This window comes from Atractosteus spatula, chromosome 8, assembly GCF_055471065.1.
Source record: "Atractosteus spatula isolate fAtrSpa1 chromosome 8, fAtrSpa1.hap1, whole genome shotgun sequence".
NCBI lineage: Eukaryota > Metazoa > Chordata > Actinopteri > Semionotiformes > Lepisosteidae > Atractosteus > Atractosteus spatula.
In genome coordinates, this window is record NC_142713.1 from 8,087,619 (window position 1) to 8,111,485 (window position 23,867).

At 42.7% G+C, this 23,867-nt stretch overlaps 1 protein-coding gene across 1 annotated transcript in view; it reads right to left on the reverse strand.

The window, feature by feature from the left end:
• Positions 1-2,217: 2,217 nt before the first annotated feature.
• kdm7ab (lysine (K)-specific demethylase 7Ab) overlaps positions 2,218-23,867 on the reverse strand; it is a 49,182-nt gene continuing 27,532 nt past the window's right edge. Inside the window, exons 4-20 of the mRNA XM_088924102.1 lie at positions 23,625-23,785; positions 18,819-18,960; positions 17,850-18,036; positions 16,917-17,079; positions 13,515-13,602; positions 13,025-13,131; positions 12,326-12,417; positions 10,999-11,085; positions 10,186-10,395; positions 9,334-9,461; positions 8,767-8,924; positions 6,963-7,063; positions 6,310-6,458; positions 5,500-5,678; positions 4,915-4,973; positions 4,231-4,522; positions 2,218-2,378 (exon numbers count right to left, since the gene is read on the reverse strand). Of these exons, the coding sequence (XP_088780228.1) occupies positions 2,290-2,378; positions 4,231-4,522; positions 4,915-4,973; positions 5,500-5,678; positions 6,310-6,458; positions 6,963-7,063; positions 8,767-8,924; positions 9,334-9,461; positions 10,186-10,395; positions 10,999-11,085; positions 12,326-12,417; positions 13,025-13,131; positions 13,515-13,602; positions 16,917-17,079; positions 17,850-18,036; positions 18,819-18,960; positions 23,625-23,785 (2,392 nt within the window). The 3' untranslated portion in view covers positions 2,218-2,289. The remainder of the gene's footprint in view (positions 2,379-4,230; positions 4,523-4,914; positions 4,974-5,499; positions 5,679-6,309; positions 6,459-6,962; positions 7,064-8,766; positions 8,925-9,333; positions 9,462-10,185; positions 10,396-10,998; positions 11,086-12,325; positions 12,418-13,024; positions 13,132-13,514; positions 13,603-16,916; positions 17,080-17,849; positions 18,037-18,818; positions 18,961-23,624; positions 23,786-23,867) is intronic.

The following is a 23,867-nucleotide window of genomic DNA, read 5'->3' on the forward strand; positions in this document are numbered from 1 at the left end:
TGTAAATGTACCATGAGAAAAGAATCCAATATTATAGAAATGGGAATAAAGGTCATGAATTATAATGACATTTTGTTTTGCAAATTTGTAGACTGGAGCAATAACAGAGAATCGGACATCTAACAGTGCAGCACATTTGGTTATCTTTTTCCACATATCTCCTTAGCAATTATAAGGTAAAATAAAAAAAAAGTGAGGAAACTTTGAAGAACTGATGTTCAATGTTGTCTTAATTCAGCTCTTCACTACAGTGTAAAAGGGGGATTTGCACTTCAATTTTTTTCAGGCTGGTAGCCAATTAAGCGAATGCTTTCTTGATTATATGATGTTCCCTACGAAAGAAAGAGAAACAGAAACAGTAGTAAAATCCTAGAACAAAACCGAGCTTATACAACAATGCAATTCAAAGTTGCAGCTACACAAGCTGAGGAGGGCTTGCCGTTGAAAGCAGAAAAGACTGGATGAGCAGTAATTTTTTCTGTGAATCTGACAGGGACTGAGTTGCTTTTCATGTCCAGCAGCTTGGGTATGAATGCATGAAAAAACAGAAGCATTTTTCTTTCTCTCTACCACAAACCCAAAGACAAGAGAAAAGGTTTCACATCAAAACCAAACGGAAAGAAAATGAAAACTAAAATAGACATCATTCACCTTCTTTAAATAAATAATTCAAAAGTCATCAAAAAAAAAACAAACAGAAAAATTAAAACTCTGACTGAAATAAATTAAGTGGAAAACCACGGCTTCGTTTCTCCCCTCTATAATGTAATTCTTTCGGCAAAAGTAAACCAGTTTTTTTTTGTTGCCATTTCACAAATCATTTTGACAGCAGCACTCCCAGACATCACTGCTCTGCCTTCACAGTGGATGAAATGAAACCAGCCTGTCTACGATTTCCCAGAGTAGCCTTACTCTACTAAAATACCAATTTGAAATTATGTCTACTCCTGGGGTTTTCTGAAACTGTTCTGCCACTAGAATATGGCTATGGTATATGGTATAACTGCAGTGTATGGCTCGAAGAGTTACATCACAAAGCCATTCAGGGCATTTATTTAAGAGCTACTATATACTGTAACTCAACCATGACTTAGTATACAGTATAACCACTGTCCAAAATATTAAAAAAGACAGATCCAATGAATGGCCTGTCTCAGTAACAGGTACCTCGTAGTTCGATGATATAACATGAAACAACCTTAATATTTTGACAAATACATTTTTAAAAGGCATTTAGATTTTGTAGATTCTGTGTGGGCAAGATTAGATTTATAGATGTAGCTTTAGTTTTGTCAATGAAAATGATGCCCCCCCCGTTCAGGAAACGTGAAGCACTGGTAACACTGACAGTGATGCAGAAGTGGGAGTTTTGGGAGCGCTTTTATCCTGTCCAACCGCCTCTCCTGTATCTTATTGCTGGTTTGAATGCAAAAAACAAGGGCAAGGGAGTGAGGGATGAGAAAACAGCACCATTCTAAACCAGCCCTGCACCTTGCAGGCACAGGCGAGACACCACTGCTTGCCCAGGGCTGTGAATTTCAGGGTGACAGACAAACATACCCAGTCTCAGGTAGCGTTTCTCAGGGCTGTGCAGAACAGCCTTTTACTGGCTAAAGCGCAGCACTTTCATGGTATTGCAATATGCAGGGTTTTTTTTCCCCTTCCTCTGACATAGATCTTCCCCAGAGGAAGAAAAAGTCAATGCCGAAAGCAGCCTGTGACTAGAATGCAAAGACATGTGGCATCAATACGGAGTTGGCAATATAAGAGCAGAATTCATCTTCCATTCCATTTCCCCATTGTAGAAGCCATTGCCAGCAGAGTCCTCCTCTTTCAGTTTCCAAGCATGTTTCCTTGAGCTCAGATCCCGTTCTTCTCTCCCAGAATCAGCTTTGTGATGCACAGATTTCCGAGATGAGTCTCCTCCCGTAATACGGCTGCTGAGGATTCCACATGCTGCCTTTTTTTTCCTCTCTCTCCTTTGTCTGGTCTGAATTGTGTAGTGTGCAGCTGTGTGCTCGCTAGTGTAAATCTGATACCCTGTCACCTAAACTTGCACAGTGAACGTGTAGTGTTAAGGTCATTCCTCTTCTGTGCTCCAGGCAGTGATTCTACAGCACATGTGTCTCTCAACAACAGGACAGATAAACCCTCAGGGCCTGTCAGGACCCGAAACCCACCCCACTACTCCCCCCCCACCCACCCCCCCACCAGCTCAAACTGGAAAAACCAGTGTCTTTTTTTTTTTCTTCGATTCTTTTTGCCTCCCAGAGTCCCCTCCGTTTGCGGTTAAACGAAGAAGCGGCTGTGCCGATTCAGCTTGAGGATTTTCCCCAGTCTCTGCTTCGCGGTAGCCATGCCCTTTTTAGGCCGCTTGCCTGCAAAACAAAAAAAAAGAAAAACCATGAATGTGAAAAGTGACCTGTCTCTCACTCTGCAACTCACAACTGCCAACCCACTGAAGCTCAGCAGGTGTGAGCCTGGTCAGTACCTGGATGGGAGACCTCCTGGGAAAAACTAAGGTTGCTGCTGGAAGAGGTGTTAGTGGGGCCAGCAGGGGGCGCTCACCCTGTGGCCCACGTGGGTCCTAATGCCCCAGTATAGTGACGGGGACACTATACTGTAAACAAGCACCGTCCTTCGGATGAGACGTAAAACCAAGGTCCTGAGTCTCTGTGGTCATTAAAAATCCCAGGACGTTTCTCGAAAAGAGTAGGGGTGTAACCCCGGCGTCCTGGCCAAACTTCCCATTGGCCCTTACCAATCATGGCCTCCTAATCATCTCTCTATGAATTGGCTTCATTACTCTGCTCTCCTCCCCACTGATAGCTGATGTGTGGTGAGCATTCTGGCGCACTATGGCTGCTGTCGCATCATGCAGGTGGATGCTGCACATTGCTGGTGGTGGAGGGGAGTCCCCATTACCTGTAAAGCGCTTTGAGTGGAGTGTCCAGAAAAGCGCTATATAAGTGTAAGCAATTATTATTATTATTATTATTAAATTAATGCCAAAATTGTGACAAAACGCCCAAAACCAAAACAACTACATCTAGTAGACTAGACGTTTGTGATGCATCAAATGAACTGCAGAAAGCTAAAATGCTTACTAGTTGAAAGTGCAAGCTCTAAAGTCAGCTAGATGATAAATACAACCAGGGCAAAGTACTGCCTGGAAGGTCTGAATGAAGCAATCAGTTCCCTTTTCAACTACAAGCTAGCTCGCGATGCTGGGAAAGTATCTAAGCTATTGAATTTCCAATTTGGACCCTTTTAAAAGGTTGTATTCAGCAAAGGAAATTCATTAAAAGTCAGGCAACCAAGGAGTTATTTCCCTAACAAAAACATTTGTATACAACAAGTCACTGAAAAAACTGGGTGGAAAACACATGTAAGTCAAACAACGTGTGATGTTTGTTTGTTACTAAGAAAGAAGGCAAAGGCAGTGACCATACAGGGTACACAATGCAAAATACTTATGATCCATTGACACTAACATACAGAACAAATCTTGTATGTAGCAATCAATGCCAGGAAAAAAGGCAAACTATTATGGAAGATAATACAGATCTGATTAAGAGAAATCATCAAATCACCAGATTTCGGCAATAAAAATCCTGACCAGGTCTTGAGCAAGTGATCACATTACTCCTGTGCTGGAGTCCTTGCACAGGCTTCCAAATCAGGTTGCGTGTCAACTTCAAAATCCTCATGCTCACTTATAAGGCTCTACATGGCTTGACACCCCAATACCTGCCTGACTTATTGTCCCCACCTCGCAACCTTTGTTTATCTAAATCTCCTGTCTGTCCTCCAAGCCCGTCTACACTCTAGGGACGATGGGGCCATTTCCTGCTATTCCCCAAAGCTCTGGAATTCTAGCCCTCAGGATATCAGAGAGTCACCTTCCCCAAGCGCCTTCAAATCCAGACTCAAAATCCTCTTCTGCTTTGCTTTCCTACTGTAATCCAAACCCTTATTGTAACTGTGTGATCCTTCTCTCGCCATTCATTGTGTTTTTTTCCCCCCTTTGCTGTCAAGCACTTTGTGAAGCCACCTTTAAAGGTGCCATATAAAATGAAATGCATTATTATTAAGGGAAATCATGAAATTAACATTCACATTTTACTGGCTCCTGTCACTGTCTTTCACATCCCTCAATGGTAATGACTGGAAAGCTCATCAGACGTACTGGCGCTTTGTCACACAACAGAACAGATGAACGTCACTGACCCTTTGTAGCTTGGTTGCTGATGGGAGGGGGGTTGGAGGCAGGCCTCTTGGAGGGGTGCAGGGGTGGCGACAGGGAGGTCTCGCTGTACTGGAACTCTGCCCCCAGGCTGCAGTCGTCCCGCAGGGGGCTGGAGGAGGAGGAGGTGAGGGGGTGCCTGTGGTTGACCCAGGCATCGCTGCCGCTGCTGTTGCTGCTACTCTCGCTGTCCATGAAGTTCTTGTTCTCCTGGATTCTCTGGCTCAGCTCGGCAGTGCACTCCTTCCTCAGGTGCTTCTGCGCCTTCGTTTCATCCTGCCGGGAGAGACACGGGGAGGGAGGACGGCGTGAGGCAGGAACGGGGCAGCAGCTCCGCGGGCGGACTAAGAGACTGGCGCGAGAAGGAAAGGAAGGTTCGGCAGAACGCTACGTCAACAGGTATTCCGGCAATTTTATGCCCTAGGAATGCTCTGCTGGTGCTCTCGCACGTGGACACGATCCTCGTGATCCCGTTCGTGTGTGCACCGGAGTTTATTACTTCACAGATTTAGAAGTGTGCCAGAATAAACCAACTAACTTTACAAGGACCCTATACAGAGTACATCTTGTCCCACTTACAATGATGCTTGAAGAAACCTAGCAGGACCGGTCCAATGGAGGGTGTGTGGAGCATCCCAGTAAACCTATGGCCTAAGATTCAGCCTTACCTGGTGACTGGTGCCAAAGCCACCTAAGCTGTCCTCCCCTGACGCTGGCTCTCCTCCACCTGAAGGACACCAAGGAGAAATGAAGTCAGATCCCGTAGAGCCCTGGTCATTCCTCTCCGGTGCCTCACATAATAGGCAGAGTTTGAGGTTTCAGAACTGGTAGACAGCCTCTGCCCCCATCCTCAACAGCTTACACAGGGAGAGAATCTCTGTCAGAGGGCTCGATGCAGGTAAGGCAGAGGAAAATCGAAGTCAATTTATTCGAGGAGAAGAAAGACCTCAGAGGTGATCCTCTCCTATGCCTTTAGATCTGGATCACAAATTCTTAACTCATTAATTTGGTCCCTATTTTACAGGAAAGTAGGCATAAAGAAAGCTAGGAACCGTGAATCTTCTCAACGTGTTTGGTTGCTTCAGCAAGATTTTTGGGAAAGCGAGCTATCGAATCACTGGAAATAACCTCCTCCGCTAACGAAAAAATAAAGAAAAGCACAGGCCGAGAGCAAGTTCGTCCCAGGTCTCGGCTCAAGTCCTGAACGTGTCCGGAGTGTGGGCACCCGGGTTTGGGTGGAAGGAGAGGCATACCGCTGTCTGCCGTTCTGTGAGCTGGGCTTGACCACCACTGCTCCCTTGAGGAGTCCCAGGGCTCCTGGGAGCTCCCACTCTCCTCCAGATGCCCAGGTAAACACTGAGGGTACAGCAGCCCTGCCATTGACAGCATGCCCTGAATAGCTTCTTCTGTGCTTGGCGAGGTAGGACGTTCTCTGTAATCACAAGGGGGTTTTTTACGGACAAGGCACCACAAAGGTGGTCCCGTTTCACTTTTTTCAACCCAATATCGCACTGGAAAAGGCCTAGAACTCTTAGTATTTACGCCATATATTTTTTTAACAACAACGAAAGGAGCATTTATAATAAATTTACAAACTACAACAATGATTAAGAAGGGCTTGTTACCAGCAGCTTGGAAGCTCAAGCCCTCAATGTCTCCAATTAATTTTGTGTTACTCTAAGCAAGTTAACTTCCTTGTGCTCCGTCCTTTAGATCAGGCCTAAAACCTATTCCAGCCATACCTTCTGAGAATAATTTAGATACAAACATATTCTAAAATGACAGAATAATATTGTTTCAGACCAGCAGGATAAAATTAAAGAATTTAGTAGATTTATTTGGACATACTACAATAAATAGAATCTGTTACAGCTGCTGATTCCTCACACACAGTTTTAAATGTGAAAAGGAAAATTGCTCAAAACTCAATTTTTTGTTTTTGATCAAAAAACAAAAATTGCTTTAAACTCAATTAAAGCTACTTTAGGCTGTGTTACATTGCTGTACATCACAGTAGTTGGTATTAGCTGGTAAAAGCCCTTATATAGTCATTGCATACTTACTGTTTGAGTGGTTTCTCCTGGTCACTGAGTCTCTGGCTGGCCTGGTACAGGTCCATGATGCCCCCTGAGTCTCTCTGGGTCTCACTCTTTGAGGAAACCTTTTCGTCTTCCTCAGAGCTACCTGACTCTTCCTCAGAAGAATCTTTTTGCTGGGGAAAAGGAAACCAAAGGTAACTTCGTCCGTCTGTCAGCATTTCGGAAGGACAGCACGCTTTCATTTAAATTGCTTCTCTCTTTTTGTTTCTCTAGACTGCAAAACTGAAACAAGGCAGCTGTGTTTTAATTTGATATCCAGACGACATTAAGCACAGCTGTAGCGTTAAAGCTGCATTTAATCAAGTATACTTTTATGAAGAATTCCAGGAATGCAAGAAGAGGAATTCCAAACACTAAAGTAAAATGAATGACAGCACGTCTAATCATATGCTGAATCTAAAAACATTTAATCTTTTTCCAGCCATTGCCCTATATAGGGAATCGATATTCAATTTTACAATACAGCATATTCATTCCATTATGAAACTTAAAAATCTTGCCAAAATTACTTTGTAAGTGCTATTTATTGCCAGAACCTTCAGCCTCAGAATGCCTTTTCACAGAGGTTATGACAGGGTTTTTAATCTCAACATAGGATTTGAAGTCTGCACACATACCTTTATAGTGCAACTGTCTTCAGACTCTGCTTCTGAGTCAGAAGTATCAGAGTGCCCTGATGCTCCATTCCTGAGTTCAGATTTCACACTTTCAAAAAACTCTGAAAGTAAAATTAGACAGGTTTTATAACTATGAAAGCTGTAAGAATGCAACTTTATATTTTTATACTTCCGTCATAAGTCAAGTATTCAAATAAGCCACTTTATAACATACTATTATATGTATACACAATTACCATGAACTTTATACATAAACAATCAAGTGCCACACATTGTAGTTTCTTATTTTATACCATTAACTTTTCAGTCATTCAACCGGGCTCAATTCTCATATCCACATATCCACTACCATAAGGGAGGACTGAAAATGTATGGAATTATTAACTTGTTTATTGTAGAAAAGGTAAATAAGTAAAACCTCAAACAAAGTGTTCAGCTTTCATCTGTAATCTTTTTTCTGATGTTTACAAATTTTTACTTTTTAAGTTTACATCGCATTTAGAGCTGTTTATATGGGGCCAACAAAAATGTATGGGGGTGTTAAATACAGAAATGCAAAAGTGCAATGATCAAATCTGTTATTAGCTTGGTCAATAAAAAAAACAGCAAATAGCCCACATAGAAATAGAGCATTTTAACAGCAGAATTTTATATTGAGACTGACTATACTGTAAACAGGCGCCGTCCTTCGGATGAGACGTAAAACCGAGGTCCTGACTCTCTGTGGTCATTAAAAATCCCAGGGCGTTTCTCAAAAAGAGTAGGGGTGTAACCCCGGTGTCCTGGCCAAATTTCCCATTGGCCCTTACCAATCATGGCCTCCTAATAATTCCCATCTATGAATTGGCTTCATTACTCTGCTCTCCTCCCCACTGATAGCTGGTGTGTGGTGAGCGTTCTGGCGCACTATGGCTGCTGTCGCATCATCCAGGTGGATGGTACACATTGGTGGTGGTGGAGGGGAGTCCCCATTACCTGTAAAGCGCTTTGAGTGGAGTGTCCAGAAAAGCGCTATATAAGTGTAAGCAATTATTATTATTATTATATCCCAACCCAGCAAACTGCTTAATAACTGCACAGTCCTGCACTAAATCCTTATTGCCAGCAGCCAGGCTGGTGCGAGCCTGGTCTGAACCTGAAAGGGAGACCTCCTGGGAAAGCTAAGGTTGCTGCTAGAAGAGCTGTTAGTGGAGCCAGTAGGGGGCGCTCACCCTGCAGTCTGTGTGGGTCCTAATGCCCCAATATAGTAATGGGGACAGTACACTTTAAAAAAGGCACCATCCTTCAGATAAGATGTAAAACTGACGTCCTGACCCTCCGCAGTCATTTAAAATTCCAGGGCGTTTCTCAAAAAGAGCACCTCTGCTCTTCACTAATCATGGCTTCCTAATAATCCCCATCTATGAACTGGCTTCATCATTCTGTTCTCCTCCCCACTGAGAGCTGATGTGTGGTGAGCACACTGTGCACACTATGGCTGCCATTGCATCATCCAGGTGGGGTCTACACATTGATTGTGGAGGGTAGAATAGAGTCCCCATTATTTGTTAAGTGCAGTATCCAGAAAAGTGCTATATAATATAGTATACATACATACTCTCACCCATCGTGACCTAATGGCTCCTGATGAAATCCAATGAGGATTAAAAGCTGGCCACTCTGGATCTGAACCTGCAGTCCCCTGGAGGAAGGACTCATTGCACAGGTCAGGGAAAGACTTTGACTACAGCAGCTTTTCAAGGCCCCAGGGTGGAGCTTCTGTTATAACGCCTCTCGATTACAGTCTGCGCTGTCCTGCACTTACTGTTGAGTGGATTCTGCTTGGCGTGTTTCTCCTGGATGCTCTCCTCCTCCCACTCCTCCTTCTCGTTCTTGATCTTGCTGGCCTCTTTCGACCTTCCTGTGTTGCCTTCACCACCGGCAGCACTCGAGCTCTTGTCTGGGACTTGCTGCCTTTCATCTCTGACACAGGGACACAGACACAGGTGAGTTGGGCCCATCAAGAAAGAGCGACCAGGTCATACGGTCAACAAGACGCTAGTGAAGAAATTGTTCTGGGGCTGGGAGTGATCCTATATACCCATTTTCTATCCGATGACTTCTGAGAAATCTGAGCGTCGTCTTTTTTAAAATAACCTTGAAGTACAAGTGCGTTCTCGCCACTGCTCACAACTAAAGATAAAAGACCTCAATTAGGCGGACTTGCATGCGTGTCACCAATCATCGTTTCAACGTTAAAACACGGACAAAAGAAACGTGAACTGATGAGAAAAAGTCTACACACATTTAGCGAGCCCCGAAGTCTCAGATCAGTCAGTCAGAGAACTGTCTATGTCATTTCGTCTTTGATATTCAAGAAGTTTATGCTTGCCTCATAATCCTGCCATTTGAAAGGACTAAGCGCAGATTATTGTCAAAGTTTCTCCGCTCAGGTGTTGAGGACGTGGCCTGGAAGACCTTATTATACTTTCCATTCATCCTGGAGCTGTACACCAGATCCTATGGGGTATAAAACAATAATTCATTACAGAATTGTCTTTTTAGGGTAGAAGAGTACACTCTACACGCTATAATACATTGTCTTCTGAGTGCAATTTAAACATGAATTAGACCTGCTAGTGTTTGCATAATTGAACGAAACCATGCAGGACATGTCTTCACATGGGTTTCCTCCCACCGTCCAAAAACATACTGGGAGGTTAACTGGCTTCTGGGAAAATTGGTCTCGTGTGCATCTGTGTGTCCCCTGCGATAGACTGGCGTCCCGTCCCGGGTGTATCCTGCCTTGCACCCACTGCTTGCTGGGATAGTCTCCGGTTACCCGCAATTAGCTAAAATAATTGGAAAGTTGCTAGATTGATGGGATGGATATTTAAAAGGGGGGCGGCATTCCTTTTTGTGAAGCACGACAAGGATATTTTGCAGTTCAAGCAGGTAGCTGCGTCCGTATGCGCAGGCTGCAAAAGAACAAGTTCAAGGTTTATTCCATGCTGAAAAGAGAAGAAAGGAAACGCAACGTTTCGGCTGCAGAGCCTCCTCCCTTCCTCCTCTTTTCAGCATGGAATAAACCTTTAACCTGGTCCTCTGAAGGATATTTTGCTACCTCTTTGTTTTTCAAAAAATTCTTAAAAAGGACAAGGCGGCGGGCAAAGAAGAAGGAGTGTGTCGTGTGTTGCAAGCCGTCAAAATGAAAGGTGCAGGCCCCGGGCCCTCTCCCCGCTACCTCCTCCCAGGGCGACATCTCCAGGCGCCGCAGCACCTCCCTGGTGTGCAGCTCCAGGATGTCCAGGTTGGAAGGCGTTTTGGTGCTGTGGTCACGGAGCCGCCGGGCATTCCTCCGGGCCTGGGAGCCCCTCTCCAGCGAGGAGCGCGTCATGGGGCACGAGCTCCCCATTCCCTGAGATTTCGCTGGCCTGCCGCCGCTCTGGTCCTCCTGTTGCCGACCAAAAGATGGGTTAGAAACCTGCTGAGCGGCTGGCTAGGCGCTCAGTTGACCCTCCTTCAAAGGCCGAGTGTGTGGGATAGAAAGAGAGTAATGGCGCTGCGCAATACAAGTTGGGCAGGAAGCCCTTGACATTTTATACAACCAAAGATTGTCTGTTCTGACCACTGCCTAATTAAAATTCCGTTACACTTATATAGCGCTTTTCTGGATGCTCCACTCAAAGCGCTTTACAGGGGATCGGGACTCTCCTCCACCACCAACTGGTTGATGCGACGGCAACCACAGTCCACCAGTACACTCATCACACATCAGCTATCAGTGGGGAGGAGAACAGAGTAATGAAACCAGTTCATAGATGGGGATTATTAGGAGGCCTTGATTGGTAAGGGCCAATGGGAAATTTGGCCAGGACGCCAGGGTTACACCCCCTAGTCTTTTCAAGAAAGACCCTGGGATTTTTAATGACCACAGAGAGTCAGGACCTCAGTTTTGAGAAATTAGTACGATTTCTCAATTTCACAGAATGCTGGTACATATGGTAAAGGCTGGTCCTAAGGCCTTGTTTTCCACTGTAGCCTAGTCAGGGCTCACCTCTTGGTAGCGGATTTCCTTATTGAGTTCTTTAATGAGATGGTTGGGCCTGATATGGTCTGGAACTTCACCGGTTGGCTCTGTAGCCTGTGGAGAGAAAACAAAGCTGGGGTAACGAGGAAGAGTTAGAGCTCTCGTCTCAAGGACACAAATATCAGCCTCTATCCTGCAGTTTAAAAGGGAACTGCAGTGCAATTTTTATATTTTGGGGTTAGAAAGAATTGGCATTGATAAGTGCATTTCAAGCCACAATGAAGGTAAGATGTACACAGTAACATATAAAACATCCAATTTACAGGAGAAATTTCCAGATATGCACAGCGCTATATTGCCGTCATTGTCTGTCATTCAGAACGAGGCAACAACACTTCTGGTGATGTGAAAATGGCCCTATTACATTGTAAACAAGCAGTCTTGTGAATACATCGCTTTTAATCCGATAAAAATATTGCTCTTAGTCGTAAAACCATATTTAAGGCAGATCTTAACTTAGGTAATTATGATAAAAAGGATCACTTAAAATGTGAAGATAGATTATTTTCTATTTTTCTATCAAGCACTGATATCACCCTTTTACTGTGTTCTCTTTTTAATGGTTGCTTTTATGGGCAAAATGCTAGGAATGACACCTAGCTTGAGCACAAGTTTTGGTTCAGTATCTGAGATTTTAATTTCATATTATCATATTATCATGTGAAATGAAAATTTCAATACACGTCCTATCCCAAATTAATATCTTTAAACAATCTATTTCTGTTTGCACTAAAGCACATGCTTCAACAAAACAAATTTTGCTACTGTATTCATTTACATGTTATGAAACCAATGCATACAAGGCGACGTTTTTTAGATACTTTAACTAGACTGCCAATTGGAATGAGTGCAATTGAACGGAACTCACAAAATCGACTTCGAGATGGTTTTGCCGACAAATACTACTTACTTGTTGAATCTGCATGCAGATCACATTGGAACATTTCTGCGGTGAAATATCTGCTGCACAACCTGTACTTATTCGCTCCTACATCACATTAGTTATTACAGTGACTAGCGAGCAGGAAGGGCTGCCTCATGTCACAATTTTCACAAACTCTTGATCTCACCCATGGTGAGATCAGGGGTTTGCAACAACATGGCGACCATACAGTACTTTCACAAAGCTCATGATTTTCTGCTTAATTCTGAATTTGTAATATTTTGCGATGCCATCAACTAACTTATTTTGTTACCGAGATTTAAGAACTGGTCTGGGAAACTGGGGACTGCAGATCTCCTTAACTAGCTTCCTTGCACACATGAATGTCTGTTACTCTACACGGTGACCTACCTCTCTCTTTAGCCAGGACTTCAGTGCAGTAGCTAAAGCTTTCACTCCCTCAATCAAGTAGGTAGGAGGCTGGCAGCTGTCTTCTCTCAACTCTGCAAGATCATCGGTAAATCAACAATGTTTATAAAGCTGCACAGCACACACAGTGGAGAAGATTGGAATGTGTTTTGAAAAGATACTTCTAAGTACCCTGCTGTCTTCGTGAGTTAAAACTTTAGCCCTAATCCTTTACTACCTCGTGTTACCTATAGTATATAAAGTTTTAAAAAAAGGAAGAATACGAAACTATTTGTGAACAGTATAAACCTTTTTGTGTTCGTCTATTATTGTGACTTAGTTGACGATCAGACCACATTTTTATGAGTAATTAATGCAGAAATCCAGGTAATTCCAAAGGGTTCACAATCTTTTTCTTGCAACTGTAGTGTCCCGGTCACTATACTGGGGCATTAGGACCCACACAGACTGCAGGGTGAGCACTCCTTACTGGTCCCACTAACACCTCTTCTAGAAGCAACCTTAGTTTTTCCCAGGAGGTCTCCCATCCAGGTACTGGCCAGTTTCACACCTGCTGAGCTTCAGTGGGTTACCAGTTATGAGTTGCAGGGTGATACAGGTACTAGGTGAAGCAGTCATAAAAAGGATGTATGGATGACTTTCACTGTGCAGATGATAACTAAATTTGTGGGTTTTCATTACCTTTAAGCGTTTCCAGCAAGTTCTTGGCCACATACCAGCAGATAGCCTCAAAGTAAGGGAATTTAAAGAGATCAGGTGTCTTTAACCTTCTCTCCATCTCGTAGCACCTGCCAGGAGAGAGGGGCATTAACACCATGGACACCGGGCCACATTTCAATCTCAACCAAAAGCTTGACACAGTCATAAAAATACATAAATCAAACAAATATAGTTTCTAGTGCAGTTTTAGATACAAGATTATGTACAAAATTGAGAATTTTCCAAAATATATCTACTTAATTTATGTAAGCAATAATGCCAAAGATTTTTCAATGCTTAGTTAAAATGCAATAACCAATTTAAAGTCAATTTTCTATCAATTACGCAAAGTCTGCAAGTGACTCAATAAAGATTTAACGACAAGGCCTGATGTGAAAAGTGAAATGACAGCAGAACTGGACAAAAACAAAGGAACACATTTAGACACAAAAACTGCACTTCATCATCTTACCTGAGCTGCATTTCAATATTAAGATTGTGTAAGAAATTCCCGCCAAAAGCCATGCAATCCTGAGAGGTGAGAACAGCATGGATCCATCCTGTTTAAACAAAAATGCATTAGTTGTTCATCAAAACCAACTGGGCATCTTTGAGACATGAGTAGTTGAATGTACAATGTACACGATTGTTATGAAGCCTCAAGCTATTCAATTCCCTACCTCGTGAAGCAAGACTGTTTCAAATCCACAATGATGTCTGCAAAGGACTATTTTGAAACCTATATTTCTGTCAGTGTATCCTGGTACAATGTATCCAGAACATTTATGCACATTGCTCTGCAATAAATGATTGATATTAGAGGTTTCAGTGGCTCTTAAGACTGCAAATACACCAAACATGGACATGTGGATGAGGTAACTTCTCAGAAGGACAGAGTACGCATTTTGAGCAGCAAAAGACAAGGCTAGATGGAGATTTCTCAGGCTGTGTGAAGGTCCCCTTTTGAGTTCTTTTATTACCTCCACAGAAAGAAGAGAGGACCAGTTAGTATGTAACCTGAGACTGAGGTGGGAAAGCTCTTTCCAATCTCTGTTAGTCAGGAGGCTGGCTCCTGCAGTAGGCTGAATGTCTAAGTAAGGGGACAAAGTAAGAGGACAAAGAGTGGACAGGAAAATGACAAGCATCGGTAAAATAGCCCCAGGTCAACCTTAACAAGAGTCAGCCTTTCTTGGGAGGGGAGTTTCCAATAAAAAAGTTGAGAATCGGTTCAACAGCACAGAGGTTCAGCACTGAAGTCTTTAAACCCCTTCTTTATGTGGCCACACATTCTAATAACCATAATAATGGTAAACTTAATGAATGCTTCCAAGGAGGCTATTTACTATAGTGATGACGTGAAAGAGTTGGTGGCGAGTGGAATTCGACACCCTGCTGATGTTTACTTCACTAGTAATTTAGCACGTTTGTCATGCTGACTGTGCTCAGGAAAAGATTCCACCTCGAACAAGTACTGTTTACTTGCTGTGGCCTAAAGCCTGCTACTCAAATTTAAAAAGTAGGGAGAGTTACTGTCTGTGTCAGTCAAAGGAAAGCTGAATCTGAAAAAAGCGTTTCGTGCTAATTGTTCAAAATGCTGGGATAACCAATGTCTGAGAAAACAAGACAGTCCTGGTATCAGTGCTCAATTAACCACTTTTTCATTAACCACTCAACGGAACAAATTATACCTAACAGAAAACTCAACAAATGTTTCTTTAACCCAATATATTATACCCCTTAGCTTTTGATACAATGTGCCTTCTCACAGTCTTCATAGAGAGACAACAGAAAAACATAAAAACTGCAATAACATAGCCATTTAAAAGTGATGGTAACAAAAAATCTTCACATTTTATTCCCTTCAATGAAAAATCACTAAGTAGAAACTGGATACGTCATGGCAAAATTAAACTAGGAACATATTTTTCAATATTTTGCCAAGATTCATGCAACATGTTTTGTTTAGCTGGCAAAAGGAAGGTTTTCAATGCAGAAGACAACATTTTGCACATTTTTAATGCAGAAGTAAAACACCATCTTTATGTTAGGAAGACATTTTAAGATGGCTTTCCACGTGGCTCTGACTGAAATCTGTTTGCTATCGGGATTTTTGTTTGTTAGCATTTGGGAACAGCAGGTGGGAAGAGGAATTCTTCCAGGGAAGGGCTGAGTATCCTGGCCAGGTCAGACCCAGAGCTACACAGCAGGAAACACTTGTGGAAAATCTGATTAACAAATCCAGCTGTGGCCGTTTTCATACATTTTCACTACTGTCTAACAACTGATGTCCTTCGCCGGTAAAGAAGCCCTCATTTAGAATTGAAATGAAAAAAAAAGTAGCATATATATAAAATATATTCAAGTGCCGTCAAAAGGAAATGCGACAACCAGCTGTAGAAAAAAGCAACAACTTTATCAAGCGTCAAGGACTTAAGTGTAGGTATCTTTCACCTCGTGCCTATATGATACTCACTGGTGAAACTTTAGGATTTTCTAATTGTGATAGAAATGCGCAATAATACTAATACTACTAATCCAACATTCTACATTACAGTGATCACTATTTTAGAAATTCTAATTACAATTCTAAAAATGAGTTCCTGATGGGGCTGTGGCACAGTAGTTAGCACTGCTGCCTTGCAGAGCTGGGGCACTGGGTTCGATTCCAGACCTGGGGTGCTGTCTGTGTGCAGTTTGTATGTGCTCTCCGTGCTCGCTCCAGTTTGCTGCCCGAGTCTAAAGACATGCTGGAAGGTTTTTTTTCCAGAAGCCAATTAACATGGCCCCCCCTACTGCAAGTGTGAGTGTGTGCATCTGTTTGTGTCCATCGGACAGGCATCCCGCCTTGATCTCTCCTGTACTCCCATGACCCTGATTTGGAAGAAGCGGTTTGAAAATGGATGGATCCAAGGAACTGAACCCAGGGTCCCTGTGCTGTGAGGCAGCAATACAACCACTGCACTCCCCTGACACCCTTCAGTAAGTCATTTGTTTAAAAATACATCAATTTCAAAAACTATCCACCTAAATAAAAAGTATGAGAAGATTACCTAAAGCCTCAACTACTTTCAGAATCAAACTTTCATTCCACCCAATTATAAAATAGCATAAATAAACTGGTTAACTGGTTTGTAGCATTTGACAATCATAGGTGACACCTGAGTTTTACACCATTTACATGACCTTTCCTAAAAAAAAAAAATCCTTTTTAATTCCTCACCTACTCTTTTATTAAACAACTTAGCACTGGCCTCTCTCTGTGCGAATCTAAATATTTACAAGAAATACCAATAAACTAAAAGAACTGCAGAATTCCATATTAACACAAAATCACAGCGCTGCTGTGGAAGACCGGAGGCTAGTCATTTAAAAAAATAGATTTTCGTAAATAAAACTCCAGTGTCCTTTAAGGCTGAATAGTCTTAATTTGACTTTGGACTCCTAAAAAAAAAATCTAACGGCCAGCCACAAATGTGTTTTTTTTTCCTTGGCAGCGACACGGGAATTCAACCGTTCGAAATGCACAAACGACCTGAATTTTCCTGGCCGAGTAGAAAACCACCTTTAAAGGCCTGTGTTCTGCGACATGTTTGTGCGTCGCTGAGGTATATAAAGAGTAATTACAATGCGTATTCTTCAGCAGGAAAAGTATAGAGTCCCTGTCTGCTTTCGCTTGCCTAGAGCTGCGGTAGGAAACACAACGTCCAAGACGTCTGCTTCAGCCTGAAAAGAGTTAAGGGACCTGGTCAAGGAGGCGGCACAGGACACATCATTTAAAAAAAAAAAAGAACAGCCATCATAACAACACAGTACAAGGTCAAAGCAATGAGGAGGAGCAGGAGAAACAGGACTGGAAGTGGGCCTCTCCCCTTACCCGTGGGAATGAGAAGTGTCGTCCCCTGCCGCACCACGCACTTGTAGCACTTGTCCACCTTCTCCCCGAAGAACACCTCGCTCTGATTGGGGGACGAACTCCACGCCTCGTATAGTGCAAGATTCGCTTCGGTGGGCTTTATCAAGTAAAAAATCTTTTCACCCTGTGAAACAACAACAGATACACGCCGAATCAAGAACCGTCCCTGCAGAGTGTGAAACACTGTCAAATCCACTGCATTTGCAATGAGCAACAAGAATGACTCTGGATGTTCTTTTCATGTAAGGAATCTCATCTTCTGGGGTTATATCTATAAAAGGAACTCTTTTACCATGACGCACTGCAATTAAAGGGATTAATCCTGTCCGGCTCCAGGATTAAGAGGTGAAGACACACTGGAGTCAAGAATTAAACCACTGGAAATAATTTCATACCCTAATTTTTTTTTTTGAGGCAAACTGTAACATGGAAAAGGTTTGGAAAAATCATGTCGCTGACAAGCCCCAACCTTCAAACCACTTGTTTCCTCTCGCACTCAAATATCCCTCTTTGCTTAGGTTTGGCCTTATTTGTGTTCGTTCACCTTTTCAAAGCAGGAGACAAAACAAATCCACACACAAAGAGAGGGGACAAAGGGAAATTAAGGAGAAGTGCATTTCAAACTGGGTTAGCAGGCACTTCTTGACACAGAGGGCTGCTGGAATTGAAAACAAACCAGCCGGGCCTTTGTTGCTGAAGTTGACACTGTGCCTTTCTTCAAGAAACAGCAGGACGAGATCCCCAGATAAGCTGACTGGCAACTAAATGAGCCAGATGGGTTGAATGGCCTCCCCTGCTCTGAAACCTCTTTAAAATTTATCCTTTCCTGGCTCCACCATTACAGAAATGTCGGTATTTGTCTAAGATTAGACAACAGGGTGTCCGTTTGCTTACCCAGAGGACATGGTACCAGACTGAAGTGCCCCCGAAGTCTATGTGGAAGTCTGTGTAACTATCTTTCACCCCCATCAAGCAGTACTTCTGCACAAAGGGCTTTGGGAAGACAGAGTCATCGGGCCAGTAGTTCTCCACCCAGGACATCTTTTGAGCTATATCCGGAACCACAACCAGATCTGCCATTCTGGGTGGACGGGCGACAGAAGATTCTAGTTATTGATCTTTTACACGTAACTTATTTTTTTAAATTCCAACCAAGCTTTTTATTACTGTTTGCAAAATTTTTTATTTCACCGGCAACTCAACAGGCTTTTTTACCTCCCTAATGCACAATGATATTAGTATACTTTAGGAGGTGTACAAGGTGCACAAACACTCAACGTTTTGAGCAGCATTAATGGGAGAAACATTAGATACTAGCATTAGGGCGTTAGATAGGTCAATACAGGTCTGAGTATGATCAAGCCGTTTATATTGTCATCCCTCCAAACTATGCAGTGAGAATTTGAAATATAAAAAAGTAAACTCAATCCAAATCCGACAACTATCTACAAGGAGAGTCTCAGTTTTGAATTGTAGACACATCTGGACCATTGTGTTGGCAGAACAATGAAAGAAGGACAGCAGGTAGAGTTGAAGGGATTGTAGCAGACTAAATATGTCCTCCTTTGTGAGGGAGACAGTCCGAGCCCTGGCTACCACAAATTGTTTTATATTAGATATGGTTACTTGGGAAAAACACTGATCCCTGTTTTTCAACCAGGTGACAGGTCTGATTCACATTAAGGGGTGAGGCCATGCTTATTACACGCACTGTGAGCAGGTAGAACAGGAGGATCTCTGCTTTAAAATGAGACGAAAAACAGCCAAGCATGCTCTAACCTGAACACTACATTTATTCAGAATGTCTGAAGCCTTCAGCCAAGATGTGGGGCCTGCATTCATAAACGCACAGCAAGAACTTACCTTGTGTCCGAGAACTCCAGACTGATGACATTTAACACTTTTGGCCGGTGGGAGCTGTAGTAATACTTCACAAACTCACTGAGTTTTATTTTGCTGTCTGCTTGCCGGGCCACATCAATGACATCAATCACTTTATCACCGCCTGGAAACAACAAGCGTCCCCACGGTAATTATCAAAACAAAGAGGATGAGACCACAAGTCAGGTTTTCATATTATAAAAAGCAAATCGGTCTTTAGTGTACATGCCAATAAAAAAAAAACAACACACTGCTGTTTTTCAAATGGTTGAGCATGAAACGGCTAAATTCACTTCGCAGATGTGACGGACGTCCATCTGTGGCAACCATTATTTCTGGGGATTAAATCAGATCCAGATCTCTTTGCTCTCGTTAAAGGCTTAGATAAACAAATCTCTTTCCTGTTGGTTCCTAAAAAGTCAATCCAATAGACTTTAAGATCAACAGTAGCATGAACCAGAGGACACATCTGGAATTTAGGAGGCAGTGAAAGACTGAGAACAGAAGGCACTTCTTTACACAGAGTGGTGAGAGAGTCAGAACCAAGCCATGTTTTTGAGGTTGGTAGCCTGGACTCCCTCCAAGCAAAGGCTAGGAGGAATGACCAATTCTAACATATAACATATTGGGGAAATAAAAAAACACTGGGCCAAATACCTGCTCTCAATCTTACGTTCTTACAAACCCAATTCCGATGCCCCAGAAATGATCACATCATATCACTTGCAAATGATCATGTCGATTAGCTACGCAGTGTAACCTACTGCACTTGTGCCTATCAAAATTGTCAAAAACATCTTTACAAATGATGAAAAGACGTCGCAGCCACAACTTATAGAATAAATATTAGACCGGATAAAGCTGGGCTTGTCTTAAATCTGGAGTAGCATAGTTCCCCTACACTCTCATCCAAGAAATAATATGGGTTTAACAACTGTTGTGCAAAAAAAAAAAAAGCTTTCCCCTGTTCTCTCAAGCCATGTAGCAGGCAGCTGCCAAGCTGTGTCAAATGAGCAGAAATGCCCATCTACCCTGCTTACATTTGAAGGAGCTCATGGAAAGTACTCGTACAAGCTCACTGACATTTTCAAGGTCCTGCAGGAGATCTAATGAAAGGCGGAACCCAATGTTTCCAGATCGCATTACTTACAAAGATGAGAAGGGTGCAGAGAGCGAGGGGGAAGGGGGGGGGGACATGCACATGTCTTTTTGTGTAGATAACATTACTAGTAGACAGCTGTGAAGCAGCAAATCAATATGGCAGGGAGGCTAGGCACCATGGACCAGTGTAAAGCTAACGGGACAGCTGGCAGCTGTAAAAGGCCTCCCCGATCAGCCCAGCTAGTCACCAGCCTAAGCCGGGACAGGAACAGCTGGAGTGAGGCCTCCACACAGAGACTGCAGTGTTCAGAGGCTGAACAGAGTCACGGCTGAGGTGCAGAGGGAAATACTGGATGCACTAAGGCAACTGACATTTGAGGGCAGTAAATCCCGAAATCCCCCCCTTTTAGAGCCAAGAGAAAGGTTTAACAAACCCAGAATGCCACCAAGGTTTCTCAAATCAGTGTTTCCATCTAAGCACATTTTCTGCATAACGTTCCCAAAGTGGAAAAAGGGCTACTTTTTGTTTTACATTATAAGGGGGGAAAAAATAACTTTCTAAACGGTGGTACAGTGACAGAGTGCTTTTTGCTGCCTCACAGCGCTAGGGCCCCAAGTTCAATTCTGGACCTGGGGTGCTGTCTGTGTGGAGTTTATATGTTCTCCTAGTGTTCACGTGGGTTTCCACCGGGTGCTCTAGTTTCCTCCCACAGTCCAAAAACATACTGGTAGGTTCACGGGCTACTGGGGAAAAAATGGCCGTGGTATGAGTGAGTGCATGGGTTTGTGACTGTCTGCCCTGAGGTGGACTGGCGTCCCGTCCAGGGCGTACCCTGCCATGTGCCCGCTGCTTGCCGGAATAGGCTCCAGCTCCCCCCACAACCCTGAACTGGATAAAGTGGTGAGGAAATAGATGGACGGAAAACTTTCTACATGAAGCATAAACCTATGATACTGGTACATCTACATAGCTAATACTGAGACAGCTATGAAAAATAGATCCTGGAAAATATAACCAGCTCATGTTTGGTATTCGCTGGGCTAGCAGATGGGTTGTTTAAGTGTTCAAAGTCAAACAAAGAGTTCAAAACACCTTACCTCAGTTTTACTGAGAAGCATCAAAACTAATGGTGTCCGCGCTGGATTCAAACACGAACGTGTACACTGCATGATTGCAAGAAACCTAAGAATTGTTCACTTGCCATTTATCTTTGTAATGGTAAATGCTATCCCTGACAACGAGTCTGTGTTTTTCAACTCTAGGCTGAAGACCAGGCAATCACTGAGATTTAAAAAAAATAAAAATGTTACAGCAGCCACAGTTTAAATTGGAAACCTTTCACACAGGCTACAGCACTCTTCACATTCTCCGAACCAATGAAACTAGCACACATAAAAAAAATTAAAAACAGACTGCTTATGTGTGACAAACTACACTTTTTTCACCTAGACAGAATCTTGGGTCTCTTTTTCCCTTCAGACACAGATTTTCATTCCCAAGCTTAAAAGGGTAGCATCCAGACAGAAGATAATCCCATTATTAACTGTTTCTGCTTGGAACTCTAACCTTCTTCAGTTTGAAAATGCAATTGAAACATTGAAACAACAAACGCAGAGCAGGCAAGACTGCAGGTACATTTTCTCACAGTAAAAACGGCATCAAAATGTTTCCTGTTGAAAAAGGCGTGACAGCAGAGGTGGCTGTGGTCAGGCCCAGAGACAGCAGGTACTGAGCCTCACAGCTGTGGGTGTGCGTTGCAGTCCTGTTCTGAACTGCTAAACCTTTCAGTGCCTGGCTTCCTTGAAATAAAAATGACTATCATGAGCGTACTTGTCTGGTGGCTTCTGTAATGCAAGATAAAAATCAATGGAAGGCTGATCTGAGATTACAAAAAAATCCTGTAGGATGTAATGGAAGCTCAAGCAAACCGCAATTTCTATGAGGAGCAAGACAGTACAGCACAGTACTATGAGAACTCAAAGCCTATTCAACTTTGTTTTTTGCAAACTGGCTACGTACTCTAAGCCATATGTATCAGATCCAATAGAGACGGCAACAACATATCCACCACATTTTGATCACCTGTCATATGTTGTGTTTAAACTCCAATGTATGCTTTTTAAAATGATAAAAGAATGATAATCACTTAATAAAGAGTCAACAAAGATCACCAGGAAATAAACTGAGCATCAAAAGAAACCTATTGCTCATAATTGCAACAAAAGGCACTATCTTATTACCAGGATAATGGCATTTTGGGGAGCAGGTGCACTGACATTGATAATTGTCATCAACAGGATCAACAACTGCAGTCTCTCGAAGTTTCTCAGACTGGTTATTAAATCTCAGTAACAAAATAAATCCATTCACGGTATCGCAAAAATTTGACAAATTCTGAATTGAGCACAAAAGCGCAAAGTTTGTGAAAGTAATGTATGGTCCACGTGCTGTAGAGAGTTTGCGAGAACTGTGACCTAAATCAGCCCTTCCTGCTCACTAGTCACTGTAATAACTAATGTAATCCGATGTAGCAGCGAATAAGTACAGGCTATGCAGCAGACATTTCACCTCTGAGCTAATCCAATGTGATCTACATGCAGAGTAAGTAAGTAGTATTTGTCGGCAAAACTGTCACTGAAGTTTTCTATACTCATTCTGAATTGCAGACGATGATGGCAATACGGCGCTGTGTATACTTGGAAATTCCGTCTATTTTGTGATGTAAATTGGAGGTTTTACATGTTACTGTGTACATTTGACTTTCATTGTGGTCTGAAATGCACTCAATGTTGATTCTTTCTAACCCTGAAATATAAAAATAGCATTGCAGTTCCCCTTTAATCTATGATGCGAACTTTGCACTAGGATGTCGATCCTGTGCTTCCAGAATTCTGACCCATTCCTCTCAGACCCTAGAAAAGTGTCTCTGCTCTAGACACCACGTTGTCCTGGTTTGTCCTGCAAATCTTCAATCAAAGTGGCCTTCTGGGTGGCCCGAGTACAAATGTCACCTTCTGATCCAGGTGTTGAGGGCTTGAGCCATGTTACTAGCTGACTGCGACTGGAATTCCACAGAGGGTGGCCCACAATTTCACAAGCATACACTTTTCAAAGGTGGAAACAAATTACTTTAGTGGACTGAAGGACTCAAGAAAGAAGACAAATTTTTTTTTTTCAAAATAACACCTAAATAAATATCTTTACCCATGTATGAATAACCAAGTCACTGCTCAGAACTAGTCATAGTACTTTTGATGTACGGTAGTAGAGAGTATTCAGCTCTCTTGGACTTTTTTATGATGTTATAATACTGTATTTAATTAGGATTTTTCCCCCCATTGAAATTAATTCACAATTCTAAAGATCCTCCCAGTTAAATCTAAAACAGAAAATAACTGCTGAAGTATTCACCCCCTTTGCTAAGACACACCTACACAAGCTGAAGTGGAACCAATTGTCTTTAGAAGTGACATAATTAAATTAAATCTAATTACTTTATGATTCCTTACTGAACACAACTGGATGTTAAAAAGTCCAAGGGGAAAAACTACTATTCATAACCACTATATTTTGCCAGTAGAGCAGAAATCCTCTTTATGGACTGTATTTGTTTTTCCTTAACATGTAAATACAGGTGTCTCCTGCAAAGCTGTTCCTGGATTTCTCTGCCATCAGAGAGTACTCACCCACATAGTGCTGCACGTCTTTGACAGAAAAGGTGGGGGGAGGCAGTTTGAGTCCCAGGCCGTCCAGTTTGTGCACCGCGATGGGGTAGTCAAAGCCCTGCTTCTCTAGATAGCGCTGCGTCACCTGGCTCCCTTGCATCTTCACCACCATCTCATCGGCACTACCACAGAGGGAAACAGAACACAGAAAAAACAAAGGGTTCCATCACTTCAGTTCACAATTCTTTACTTTGAAAATCATTT